This window comes from Pezoporus flaviventris, unplaced genomic scaffold (assembly GCF_033815535.1).
Source record: "Pezoporus flaviventris isolate CSIRO_AGI_PZ_B2104156 unplaced genomic scaffold, CSIRO_AGI_Pfla_v1 ptg000005l, whole genome shotgun sequence".
NCBI classification, from domain to species: domain Eukaryota; kingdom Metazoa; phylum Chordata; class Aves; order Psittaciformes; family Psittacidae; genus Pezoporus; species Pezoporus flaviventris.
In genome coordinates, this window is record NW_026892553.1 from 9,525,014 (window position 1) to 9,539,147 (window position 14,134).

Consider the following 14,134-nt stretch of genomic DNA (forward strand, 5'->3'; position numbering starts at 1 on the left):
TTGGCTACCGCTATAAACTAACAAGGCAACAGTCAGAACTGTTTGGTCTAAATGAAATAACTCAAATCCTATGTATCTCGAATGAAAAGCAAAGTCTTTTTTTCTAAGTATCAAATACAGTATCAGAAATGAGATACATACATTGGGACTACCAGGCTTAGATAGAAATGCAGAAGTCTAAATATCATCTGTATGGCATGCTGAGATGTAGGGGAAAAGAAGTCACCCAGGAAAGGCTCCTGTCTGAAGCGATGCAGCAGGAAAACATTTGAAAAGTTGAATTAAAATCTCTGTGAACCTTGGCAAGATTTAGATGAAGGCCAAAACGGGTGTGTAAATAAGGAGAATTGTATAAAATTCTATTGAGAGTCTTCAATAGTTAATTGGATTACCATCTTTAAAAAAGAATGTTTCCTGAATAACTCTTCTTTGTAGCCCCTGACCAAGCCTTCAGGTAAATAGCACCAGGTGAGGAAAAATACTCGCTTGCTCCTGTCACTCTAACCCCGGTGGCTATATGAAGGGTCTTTCACAAATCAATTCATAAGCAATTCAGTACACAGAGGGCAAAAGCTCTGATTGTTGCTATTGTTCTGAAAGGCTGGTGTTGATGGCTACATTTTAAATGTTTAACTCCTTCAATGTACTGAATCCAAGCTAGCATTTCCTGGTGAAGACCACCAGACAAAGAAAAGAACTGGAATACTCAAAATACAAATCCTAGGGAAACAGTATTAGCTAATCTGGTGCTGCTGATCAGGATACAGGACTATGATATGCCCTCAGAAGTAACTAACTTAGCTTTCTGTCCTTCAACTTTCCTAATGAGAAAAAGATGGGAGGAGACTTTTTTCTTATATTCTCTACAAATATTTAAGGAAGCATTTGACTGAATAAAAGTCAAAATGGTGTGTTGGGTTTTTGGGGTTTTTTTTTGTTTTATTTTAGTGATATGAGGTATCCAAATACAGAGTGCCTCAAATACCTTCCAGTTATCGGATCAGTCTGCAAAACACGAAGTAGTGTAGATCTGAGTAAGAAACAGAAGCAGAGCAAGACTTGGAACAGGTGAGTTGAGACTGTTTTGGAATATGAAAGAACCTGGGGGGAGTACAGGGCTGGGGAATTTTGGTTTTACTATAATCCTACAGCCACTGCACAGTATGACTGAACACTAAGATTATAAATAAGAAACGAAGTCTAACATTTAAATTAAGAAACATTTTACCTTTAATATTAAAGACGCTAATGGAATTACTGACATGTATTTTTATAATGTCATTGCACTTGAAATACAGACATATTTACTAGGATCTAGCTCATGCATTTGAAATACATAAACATTTACTAGGACTTAGCTTACTCTAAGTCTACATAAGAACTAGTTAATTTGCGAACACATTTCAGAAGGGATGGACAGGTAACTCTGAAGATAGTTCAAATTAAAATAGCAAAACTAATAAGTAATCCGGAAAATAAGAGGAAAGGTTAATAGTTAAATCAGCAGAAAAACTAGAAAGTGTGCTCTGGAAATATGTAAATTTCCTCATTAAGTAGAAAAGGATTAGAGCATTCACTGGTCACGACAAAACAAAAAATGTTGAATTTAAGCAACAGCAAGGAAAATTTAAGTTAAGCATTAGGGAAGATTACACAGTATAGCAGCTTTTAGCTTAGGGGAAGTGGTGAAATCACCACTGGGAGTCAGAGCTAAATTAGACACCTTTATATTCTGTCTGCTCAGAGATAATCTGCCTGTGTGACAGCAACCAATTTTATTAACAAGAGAATTATCATGACAAATGATGAATCCAAAAAGAAAAATCAGAACAAACTGAAACAGAACAACTTCAGCTAACTTTGTTTTAGAGTTGGGCAGCATTTCTCCTGGTAGACTGCTGAAATTTTGATTTGAACCATTTGTACAATTTCTACTTTTTAAAAAGTATTTCTAACGAACAAATCACAAGAGAGGTAACTTTACAAGAGAGGTGTAAAGCTGAACTTCTCTATGGAGACTCTGTAAAATCTCATCTCTGGTGTGATTTTATTCATAAACAAATCTTGGGTCATTGCTCATCTTTAATTTTTTCCTTCTTCGGTCCTCTTGGGCCCTCTGCCACCCCCAAGCAAGCCAACCCTATGACTGCTTGTTCTATGAGCACAGCTGGCCATCATCTGAATCACTAGATTGAATTGACCCTTCATTGTACTAAAGAATTTGCTAAAAGCATATCCACATTTGATGAAAAGAGAATCGAACACCTTCCCTTCAAGGTACACTACATAGCAGTCATACCAGTAAATTTACTTTAATGCTGTGAATGCAATACAGTAAGCATCAAAATAAGCAGAAGACCACATAGTATACAGGGATTGCCACAGGCAACTCTCTGAAATCTGTCACACATTAAGAAAATAAACAGAAAGGAAAAGTTCAGGTGGCTAACAATACCATACACCCTTTCTTAGCTTAAATGTAAAATGCGGCATACCGAGAAACACTGATTTGCAATGTTTGAAGCATGATGTAAAAAAAGAAAGAATACAAAATCATAGGCTTACTGATTTCAAGAGTTTTGAAAATTCATCAGTAGGTGTGGAATTTCACCCCATGATTTACATACAGAGGGCATCACACACTTATTTGGAGAAATCACAGCCATGGCAATATGCTGTGATTTTTGAGAGTAATGGTAGAAGTAGGTTGGGTTTGTTTTTTTTTTTCCATATTAGTTGATTGAAAAAAAAAAACAACACACAGGGAGATAATGTTGATGTTTTTGCAGGTCTAACGACAGGCTGAATAAGCAGCTTTTGTGACAGTATACTTCCAGTTGTAAATGCTCCATCACAGATACAGCACTTTAAAACACTCACCACCACTCTATGGTGAACCACACTTGCAGTTATCTTGTGCTTTGCTGTCATGAAACCTCAGGAGTTAAAATGTCCATGAGTGTTTTAACTGTAGTTAAAATAATAGTGTTACATGGTGATCTTGTTGAACAAAGCTGAACTCTCACATGGAGAAGCAGAGGGATGAGCCTATCAGCCTTGCAGGTCAACAGGTCTGTTCATCTTACATGATGGCATCCTGTGAGGCACTTAGCAGCCTCGGCCACACAGCCAGACCACATGCTAGTGCAGAACCCATTAACTACCACAGCAACTCACACTTTATTCTTCACTCCTGACCATAACACAAGTTGACATCACTACGTGATTGGGCCTTCTACTCCTGCCATGGCGGCCATCCATTGCAGCGCCCCTCAGCCACCTGAGCTAGCACCCTACAGGCCGCGGCCTCATCCTAGCCATCCCGGCAGCTCCAACGCCGTCTTGGCCCCATCATTCCCGCCGCCTACTCCCTGTGTCCCGGCAACACCAAGGGTCCCAAGCGCCATTTCCCGGCCCCGTCCGTTCACCCCACAGGCTCAACACCACCCTCCCCGACCTGGCCGCCTTACAGACAAACGACACCACCGCCCTTAGCAAGGGCCTGCCGCAGGCCGCGCCCCGGCCCGGCCCGGCCGCGGGGTACATCCCGAGCTCTGATTGGCCCGCGGGAGAGTCACTCAGAAGCGCCGCAGCTGCCGGGCTCGGCCGCCCCTTGCCCCTTGCGGCTGCGCACGAGCCGGCCGTTAAGCGGTGGGCGAGCGGCGCGTGCCGCCCGGGGCCCGCTCTTCCGCCCCGCCCCTCTCACGCCCCCCCCCCCCGCCAACCCACCCTCTTCCTCAGCGGTCCGTCACGTGACTCGGACCAAGCGTTTACATTCGAAACGGGCTCCCCCCCACGCCGGTAACCGTTTCGGTTTCATTTCCGGGCAGCCGAGGAGCAGCGGCGGCGCTGCCGAGCAGAGCGTCTCCTCCACCCCCCGCGCCGCGGTCTTCCCTCCGCCCCCCGCCAGCCACACCCCCTCGCGCTCGCGGTGAACCGAGATCCCCTTCCCCTCACCCGCCCGCACATACACCCCTCCTCCTCCTGCTGCTCTTCCCCCTCCTGCGCCGAGAGAAAGGGAAGGGAGGAGGCGCCGGGCCTGGGTCTCCCGCACCGAGGCGCCGCGGCACAACATGGAGGAGCTGGTGGTGGAGGTGCGGGGCTCCAACGGGGCCTTCTACAAGGTACCGGGTGCTCGCGGCTGGGTCGGGCTGGGCCTCAGGGGAGGGAGTGGGGCCTGGGACGGGAGGAGGAGGAGGAGGCGGCGGCGGTGGCGGCTCCTCCTCCCCGCTCTGAGGGAAAGCGGAGGCCCCGGGGCAGGAAGAAGAGGAGGAGGAGGAGGAGGAGGAGGAAGAGTAGGGCAGGGGTGGAGGCCTCGGCTGGGTCCTCTCCGTGTCTGGGGAGGGAGCCGGGCCTCTGGGGTAAGAGGAGCCGAGGGCAGCCGCCACGCCAGGGCTGGAGGAGCTTGAGGCCCGGTGAGGAGGGAGAGGGAAGACGAGAGAGGGCCCCGGCGGCTGAGAAGGCCTTGGGCCTTCCCCCTATTGTGGGAAGGGGAGGCCCTGGCGCCGCCGGTGTGCGACGGGAGGCTAGGAGAGCCCTGGGCCGCCGCCTCCTTGACACTGAAGCGAGGATCAGGGCTGGGGATGGAGCATTAATTGCTAAATCCTCAGCTTTTGTCGCTACTTAAGGAAAGTCTTTCTCTTAGGTTTTCAGGAGAGCCGCACTGATAGTGCACGGCGTTTAAGGTGGGGGAAGGGGGAGGGAGGCTTGTTAAGTACACGTTCATGATAAGACGCTGTCGTGGATTCCTTCGTGTAGTGCCATGGCAGAGGGTACTGCCTACTGATATTAAAGAATACCTTGCTTGATCAAATATATATATGTGCTGAGTTGCTAAATACATTTAATTATGAAACGTACTTCTTACTGAAACTACTTAATGGCATTCCATGTTTCTTCCTAAGCCCTTGTTGCTGGTCCTGAATAAAGCCATCACTGAGCCTTTACTGTATATGCTGGGTGCTTAATGTTTTTGTTAATAATGAGTAGTATTCATGTGGCTTTGCATGAGTTGGTTTCTACTCATCAGCGTATTGATAGGGTATGATTTGTGGGTTTACCCTGTTCACAGGAAAATAAAACTTGGACACAGTTTGTTTGGGCCTACTGTCATTGACATGTTATGAACGTACCAGAAATAGTCATGGATTGGTTTCTGCAAGTCTACCATAGTTTAAATGTTCCTGGTACTTTAAAAATTGGGCCTAGCTATTGTGCGGCATCCAATATTTATGTTAGCAATGAAGTAACAGGTAGAATTTCACACTCTGATGTTAGGGTGGTAAGGCAGGTTGCGATCCAAATGATACAGTTCCAGCAGTTCACAGTGCTTTGAAGAAAACAATACCTCTTGGAAGCTTATTCTTAAAATACATGTGATAATACCCTTTCTGAAAATATTTTTTTTCTTTTTTCCTTTATTTTTTTAATGTATGTATGAAGCAAGTCTATAAATATGGTAAATAAGCATCCTGTGGGTTTGCAGTGTTGTGGCCGAAGTTATACATCTGTATATTGTTTCCTGGTATTACATTGTTTAGGACTTCAAAAAAATCATTCCTATATTATTAAAGACAAAGTATTTGCTCAGAAACAGAAGGCATAAAAAGGTTGCACAAGAGAACTTATAATGAAGCTTGTATCAAATTATATGGGAGTACTTACACAATCACGCAAAATTGATGATGATAAAAATTGTGCATTTTATAGTAAAAAAAAATTATCAAAGAAACCCACAAGAGTTGAAAGCTTCTATAACTTTTTTGGTTAAATTTCTATTTTTGGGGTCCTGCACCCCTTTTGTTTGTAACGTACCAACATTTCTGGTTGTGGTGTAGGTGAAAATTTCATTTGAGGGTACGTTCATGGGAGCTTTTTCATTAATTATGATTTAGTATATCCAGGCTTTAATACAAATGTTGCTTCCAAGTTGCATATTACGCTTGCCTTTTAACTTTAAGAAATTTAAACATGATTTTTTTATTATTATTAAAGAAATTTTGGAGTTTTTTTTTTTTGGGTTGTGGGGTTTTTTTTAAACCTTCCTGTAAGATTGCTCAGTATAAATCAGAAATTATTGTCTAGCCTAATTTACTTGAGTATTGAGCACAGGTTATTTTTCATCGTGGTGTCCGAGTATCACTCTGCTATTAAATAATTTATTGAAATATTTTCTTGGGAGTTCTATGCCCATCTTGAGGATGGGGAATTTGTTTACAAAATGAATCAGTTGACTTGGCTAAACAAGAGGTGTGTGATGATGTCAAGTGTGGATTTAATTGTAAGATGATTTAATTTTTTTAAGTTAAAAAGTTTAAGCAGCCATGTGAGAAATGTTGTACAGCAGTAACACTGCAAACAAGCCAAAAGCAAACCAATTCATTTATTCAATCTCATGGTTTGCAAATAAGTTGTGATAATTTTTTTTTGGCTTTGGATAATTCTCAAGATTTTCATCAGAATATGTAAATGTTTTGGAAAAACATGCATCTATCTTAATATTAAGACACAGAGGGTGAAGGAGTATGAGCTTGCTGGAGTCATAAAGGGACTAAATGGCAAAAGTAGGCACCCAGTCACCACTTGAGGTTTTTGTATCCTCCTTGTAGCTCTCTTTGAGAGCTTTATAAATGCAAGTCTGTGAGCACTTAGTTTTGGTTTTGAGTGTTCCCAGCAGCATCTTGATCTTGACAGTACAAAACTGGTGCCTAGTTGTCACTTAAGCCCTACTGAGAGTAATAAAACAGTCTTTTCTCTGCTTGTGTTACTTGTGGGACCTGATCCAGAGCACATTCAGAGGTACAGCTAGAGGGATCATGTTCCACACAAAAACCTAGGAGATGTCTTGAGGATAGAAGGGTTGAATTAAAATGTCATACTGGTCAGGTGCACTACATTTCACAGAGTACTGGAGTGTGTTGGTGTGATTGCTGTAGTGGAGACTAGCTCTTTCTGAATGGAATTAAAATATCTCTTGGTGAATGTATTGTACTTTCATGACTTTTTTTTCTCATTGGCTAAGATGAATTATTCCATGATAAGTGCAGTGCAGTCAATGAGCATGATTCAGGGATAATGGACAATCTACCTAGAGATGCTTAGTCATGATTTGATATGTTGCTGGGCCCAGAATTCTTGGAAGGAAAGGGGTAGATTCCCTTCTTCATTTTAAGAAGGTCCAGCAAACCACCAAATGTGAATCCTGCGGGGAGGGAACTGCCTTTTAACAGTTCACAAGTAAAGTAGCTGAATCTTGAAGATGTGCACTATTTGGGCATATATTTTTCACATCTTTTCTTACACAGGTGTAGTAAATTGGTTTTTGAAGTTCTTGCATCATTCTTGGAGGACTAATAGGCAGTCCTTTGTCTCATCTTTCCACAACTAGTTTAGATATTTCCCTGGAAAAGGGGACATACTGGATGCTGTTACAGGATGGGACTGATTTTTCTTCTCCAGTTTGGGAGTGATTCTCTCTTGTATCCTCTGCTAAATAATGGAAATCATCCTGTTCATGACGCAGACAGGTTGGAGTGATGTTTGCTGTTGATACCTGTATGTTCTCTGTGACCAGTTTTTGCCACTACTTGCTCTATAATGTTAAAAATCTTCTACTTCTTACCCTGGTAGTTTCAGCACTTTGCTGTTTTTTCCTTGGTTTTATAGGTACTTCACTTTTTTCTTTTTCTTCTTCTTCACAGAAGCAACAATTGACAAAATCATTAATTTTCTCTAGTTCTACAGTTCCTTTGGCCTCCTGTTGCATTCCATATAATTTTTTCTTTCCTTTCACTTTTCCATACAAGACTACAAAAATATCTCCAGTTTCTTTGTATGTTCACAAGCTCAGTCCTCTGAGGATGATAGCCTGTTCCATTACCATTCTGTGACTCTTTCTTCCTTCCCTATTTCTTTGTATGGCCTGCCTTTCTCAGATTTGATTAGCCACATGAGTTCCCCTTTGACTTTCTCCTTCCAACAGGTATGAAATGTAACATAGCTGTCACACTAACACTAAATGCACATTTGCATCAACATTTTTTAAATCTTAAAAAGCATATTTTCTCTACCTTCACTTCTTACAGTTAATTATCCTCCTTTATTAAAATGGTAGACAGTGCTCACATCTGATGTGAGCAGACTAAAACAGCAGAATTCATGGCAGTTAGAGCCTTTATTTGTTCCTTTGAAGTATCTGTCATTCCATTTAGCACAAAAAAATCCAACAACCAAATATACTGGTGTTTCCAGAAATTCTTACTTTGTATCAAAAAACTTGTAAAATTGAGCCCATATCTTCTGCATGTAAGCCTTTAGAATGGGAATGATCATGTGTTTGAGAAATGACATTCCGTTACTGTATTGTAAACTTTTTACTTATGCCTGAAGCATGGAGAGAGAAGTTAATGGCTTATTTGAAAGTCAAATTTAGAAAAATTACAGCATGTGATTTTTTTTTTAAATTTTTTTTATTAGTATTCCCCCCCACTAGTGAAGGAGAATCAACCTTAGCCATTGCAATATGCGCTTCTGTTCACAGAAGTGCAAGCAAACTTTTTTGTCATAGATTCAGATTTCTTTTTGTGTGCTCTTTTTTGGTATCTCTGCTATTAGTGATAGTGATAGCTGCTATCGCCTTTCACTGTCCCATTCCCTCATTTTACTTCCATTTAGTTTCACTGTGTTTTTAATACTTCTCATTTATGCTTTAATGCTTTTCATCTATTTCACATTCACCATAGCCAGTGTTCTGTCCCTTTTTGGGTGTGCATTTCAAACTCGCATATATGCACTTTAATGTTTGAATTTTCAAACCTATCTTATACTCTGTTTCAGAAATGACCTATGAATGCTTGTTGTACTTTTCATAATTCTGTGTGAAATCAGTGCTACTTCTTTGGCTTTACTGACACAAGGGCTGCCTTGTCCTATGTCTGTGCATTCTGCTTATAGTGTTAAAAGTCTCATTTTTAGCATTGTATATAATTTTACACATATTACAGAATAAAGAAAACAGAAGTTCTGATAAGGTTGTATTTTGGTTTTCCAAAGGCATTAATTGTTAAGTATTAATTTTTTTCATGAAAGCTTATAAATGTTTCAAAACATTTTTTATTTGTACTTCTGAGGCCAAGTATGTTTTACTTTCTACATATATGTTTATGCTGGAGGAAAATTGACATGCTGCTATGACGCAGACTATGAAAAACTGATGAGTTAAGTATCTGATGTTTTTCCGTGTCACAAGAAATTGGAGGACCAGGAAAACCACCTTTCTATGGGTAGATGGGGCTAGACAGCCAAGTATTTAGGCTGTTAGTATATTTTGTCTGGTTAATTGTTTTTTAAGTGTAACTCTCAGATGGAGGGAGGCAGAAGTATTGTGTATATTGCATGCTGGAAATCAGTTACCTGGCAATGCATGGTTCACTTTGTAGTTATTACAGTGATTTTTTTTTTTTTTTTCATTATTTTGACTGGAAATTAAAAGGCAAACAGCAGTGTTATGACATCAACTTTTTTGGCCAAGCTGGAGTGAAAATCAGGTACTCCATCTGTTTCTGTGGTTGAGGGTTCTGAATTTGTCATAAGGAAATTACAGCAGTTTTATAATTTTCTCTAGCAATGTCTGTATTGCTGCTACCTGTGTATGGTCAGCCGTCATCCTTAATGTTCCTGATTCAGGATCCTTCAGGTTTCTGTGTTGTGACCAAAGCAATGTTGAAGATCAGTTTTAAAGAGAGCATAGTTTAATACTCTTTTCATCTAGCAATGTGTCCCAAATTTTACTTTTTCCAGATAACTTAAGTACTAGACTTTTTACAGTTCCTAGGCTAGTCTTTAACTTGATAACTTAGATTTATTTGTATCACCATCTAGTTTACTTAATAATGGTAAGTTTTGGTATTATTAACACTAGCTAGTTATATTGCTGTATTCACTAGGATTCTACTCAAGATGACTTGGTGTATTTTTCTGTCATTTTCTATAATATTTACAGATCTTTCATAGCAGAAGTGTTGTTTTTTATTTGGTTGTGGGTTTTTTGGGGGGTAGTTGTGGGGTTTTTTGGTTGTTTTTTTCTGTGTGTTTTTGTTTTTTCTGTTTTATGACTATGAGAAAATTCATGAGAAAATGTGTCAATGAAGTCTTTCTCAGGGCATAGCTTTGTGTTACTTTTACCTGTTTTCTTTAAGGCCATGAAGTGTACCTTCTTGGTGTAATTTCTATTGGATTTACTTTATAAAACAGTCTCTGCTTTTGCCTGCCTCCGGTGTTACTAATAATACAAAGTCCTATCCTTTTCCAGCCTTTGGCATGAAGGAGTCGTCAAAATACTTGGTAGCGATTATAGTCCTTTTGAGATATTAAAGGCATCAATTTCTGCTGCCTCTGTAAGGATAGGTGCTTCAGAGCTGCACATGGCAAATGCTGGAAGAAATGTGGGTGGAGCCTTTGCAGGTGATGTGTGTAATGTTGTGAAATGAGTCAGGACTACCATAGTACTTGTCAAGTGTGTATCTAGTTCTGATTATGGAACACACAGCAATATGAAACATTATGTGTTCAGTAACCATAATGATCAACTGGGTGTTCTGTTGCCTTTTCATGTAAATAGCATTTCTGCACTACTATCATCATCATCCCAAGATGTGGTCTTAAATCTGTTTTGTATCATGTCAATTAAAATAGCAACTATGCTTGTAATCCTCTTGGAAGGGAATATCTTGGGATTTTGAAATATGTAAGTATGTAAATACTATTAAAGAGTGTTTCAAATCTCCTTTGGTTGCTAGCAGTAATAAACTTTCCAGTCACCTTATTCTTACAGTATTGAGAGGTGAGCAAGGTATAAAACCATGGTTTGCTATTGTCGTTGTGGCTTTGCTTTGACTTCAAGGTGGCATTAGTTGTTTTGTGATTATTAACTAGTTTTGCACTTCTTTCTTGTGATGAATGTCTTTTAGTAATGACACAACTGTACAACTACTGCTGATCTTTAGTATGACCAGTTCTTGGGAGCTCTGTATGTCATCAAGTATTGCTTTCCTTTGCTACCAAGATACTGCTGCAACTCAGGAAATATGTTGTAGTACTTTTTAAAGGAATAATACTGAAAGACTTTTTAAAACCTTTTGTTTAGATTCCATACAAGAAAGAAACTGTTAACTTCTTGTAAGATACAAGAGCTGTTAACTGTCTTGGAAACTTGAAATGCAAGGAGAGATAAGTGTTCCACAGTTCATTAACTAATGCTTCTTCAGAAGCAGTAGCTATTGCAAAATTGTTTTCAATTTACTGGGAATTTTTCAATCTGTTGAGACGGATCTCCATTGGTAGAACGAACCTTTATACTCAGTCTTGCTCATGGGCTTTTATCTACCTGTATTGCAAGGATATACTACAGATGGACAAATACTGGTGGATTATTTAGTACTTCAATTTTTATTATTTTAGAACTTCATAGACATATTTTTTTAAAAAGAAACAAAAAAACCCCACCCAAACTAATCTTTTAATCCCTGGTTTCCCTGTGACCTCTATTATTTGAGGCTGTAAAAAATATTTTCATTGATAAATCCTGAAGATTTTTGGGTGTTGATCTTGCTGTTCTGTAAATGGGGGGGGAATGACATTTTATGACATTTTGGGCTCAAAGCTGAAAATTGGTTAAACCTCAGGTGAGAACATAAGGCAGAAAAAGCCTTCTTTGTATTGAATCTTAGTTTTGTATCCACTTTGGTTGCATGGGAGACTTGGCACAACTCTATCTGTCCCGCAGAAGAAAAGTGAGGGAAGGCTGCAGGGCATTTATCTGAAGTTTGTGCACTGCAGAAGTGAAGTGTGATGAAGTAAATAAGGGGAAAGCTGCTGGTGAAATGGCTGTATGGAATGGGAATAGGGAATTTTGTTAGTGTGATGCTCACATTTACTTTGAGGTAAAGACAGGATTTTTAATGTGTGCTTTTTTTTTTTTTAAGTACTTATACAGAGTCAATCATTTTAACCTTTATTTCTCGTTACTTGTAAATAGTAGGAAGAATTCATGTATAGCTCGGATGTTCTGTCTGTCAGCATACTGAGTTCAGACAGTCAGTATGCTGGCAGTCATGAAACCGAGGTGGTTATCGGCCATCAGTTTTATATAAGTCTGTTGCAAAATTTAAAAGGCTGACTTGAAAGCATACTTAAATTTTAAGTTTAATCAGTATCTGTAAAAGGAAGGTGTTGTACAGGTTTAATTTTTTTTAATATCTGTAAACCTACCATAATTATGCCTTTTTTTCTACACAGGCATTTGTAAAGGATGTGCATGAAGATTCCATAACAGTTGCATTTGAAAACAAGTAAGTGTATTGCTTCTGTTATACCTATAAATGTCAAGTATTGACCTTGCCTTTAATTAACCCAAATGTAACTTAATAATGTAAAGTAGTATCTTTTAGATAATCCAAGCTTGCTGCTAGCATGTTTTAGAATTATGTTTGATATTTACTATGTTGTGACATTTCTGTATAACTGTTTTTAATAATTCAAATATATTTAAGTACAAAATATAGTAACATGGGTTATGTTGGCATGATAGGCATATTATTGAATTTACATGAAGACAACCCATGTGCAAATAAACCAGCAGTGGTACATGACTGCCTCTCTCATGTTAATGTCTTATTTTAGATATAATAGATTTTGTTATTACAGAATTTGTTCTATAGGTAAGAGATAATAAATACCTGTTGTCTAAGTTAGAAATGAAATTATGTTCCTTTCCCATCATTCCAGGGCATAAAAAGTCAACCTTCCATTATACCGTTTAGTTCAGGCTTCATTTCCTTCAGGAAGGAAAGAATACATTGCTATCCACTTTTTGTTGTGAGTTCTTTATTATAGCATCATCTGTTGTAGTTGGGAAATTATATTCTGTTTTCTTTAAAGATAATCTTTTCTTGTTATGCTCAGTTTATGCAGTCTCTGTTAAAGAAACTGAAAACTAATACTCTGTTCAGGCTGAATCATGATCAAGTTTTCATAGCATATAGTAGGTCCATGAAAAAAAGAAGAAACAGGCTTGTTTTGAAGGAAGTGCCCAAATGTGTTAAGAAATGGTTTTTAACGTATGTTGAGGTTAAACCTGTAAATGTAAATAGAGTAAAAACTGCTGCTGTCAGGTTTCATAACAGTGTAGGTAGCATGAGGGATTCACTTAAGGTGCATAATGGTAATTTTGGTGCATTTTTCCTCATGTATGCATTGGAACTTTAATACATAGAGGCACAAAAATGCCACAGAATTTAAAAACATAAAATGAATGGATTGAAAATATTTAATATCTGTTTACAAAGAAGGTAAAAATGTTAAAGGCCATTCACTGTATTTTTATTTGTAGCTGGCAACCAGAGAGACAAATACCATTCCATGATGTGAGGTTTCCACCACCTGCGGGCTATAATAAAGACATAAACGAAAGTGATGAAGTAGAGGTATGTTTGATCCTTTTACAAAATTTGTGCTGGGAAGTGAGAGAACACTGGATGAAAAATGGTCAGCCAGGCCAGAGGAAGGTTTGCTTCCATGTTATGTGATGTCACCTTTTTTGATTCCAAGTACTACATAACACACAATGTCAAGCATGTCAACAAAAAGATTATGACCTACAGCCATTGTGGAATTCCATGTGCTGTGACCTCTGTGCTGATTTACGAACATGATCAGGGCTTGATTACAGATCAGTTCTTTATCAGAACCGAATTAGTCTAGAAATAGAGGCCATGCTGCAGTTCTTCAGCTACAAGTCAGTAAAGCCTTTATTACCAAAATATCAAGCTGAATGAGATAATCTGTATTACAGGTGTATGTATGTAAAATATGAAAATACATGTGAGTATGTGAATACTTGTATGTAAAGTGGGAGTGGCTTTACTGCAGCACATTCCTGAAACTTTCTTACTTTACAAAATGAAGTTGATTCGTGTAATTACTTTAAAAGATTTACAATTTGTTTGCACACTGTTTAAAGTTAATTTTTATTTCAAAGTTAAGAAAAACACTAAACTTCTTTAGAGTGGATGTGCCACATATACGTGCTGAAGAAGTGTGGATGTGTCCTTGCACTTTCACCCACTCTTGGGACCTC

The 14,134-nt window shown here is 39.1% G+C and overlaps 1 protein-coding gene across 4 annotated transcripts in view; it reads left to right on the forward strand.

The window, feature by feature from the left end:
- Positions 1-3,895: 3,895 nt before the first annotated feature.
- Positions 3,896-14,134, forward strand: part of FMR1 (fragile X messenger ribonucleoprotein 1) — a 32,904-nt gene continuing 22,665 nt past the window's right edge. For 2 of the 4 annotated variants that reach the window (XM_061445963.1, XM_061445964.1), the window contains exons 1-3: positions 3,899-4,124; positions 12,295-12,347; positions 13,388-13,481. In XM_061445963.1, coding sequence (XP_061301947.1) covers positions 4,074-4,124; positions 12,295-12,347; positions 13,388-13,481 — 198 coding nt within the window. In that variant the 5' untranslated portion in view covers positions 3,899-4,073. Of the gene's footprint in view, positions 4,125-12,294; positions 12,348-13,387; positions 13,482-14,134 lie in introns of all 4 variants that reach the window. The other 2 variants (XM_061445959.1, XM_061445960.1) reach the window with 2 other exon arrangements.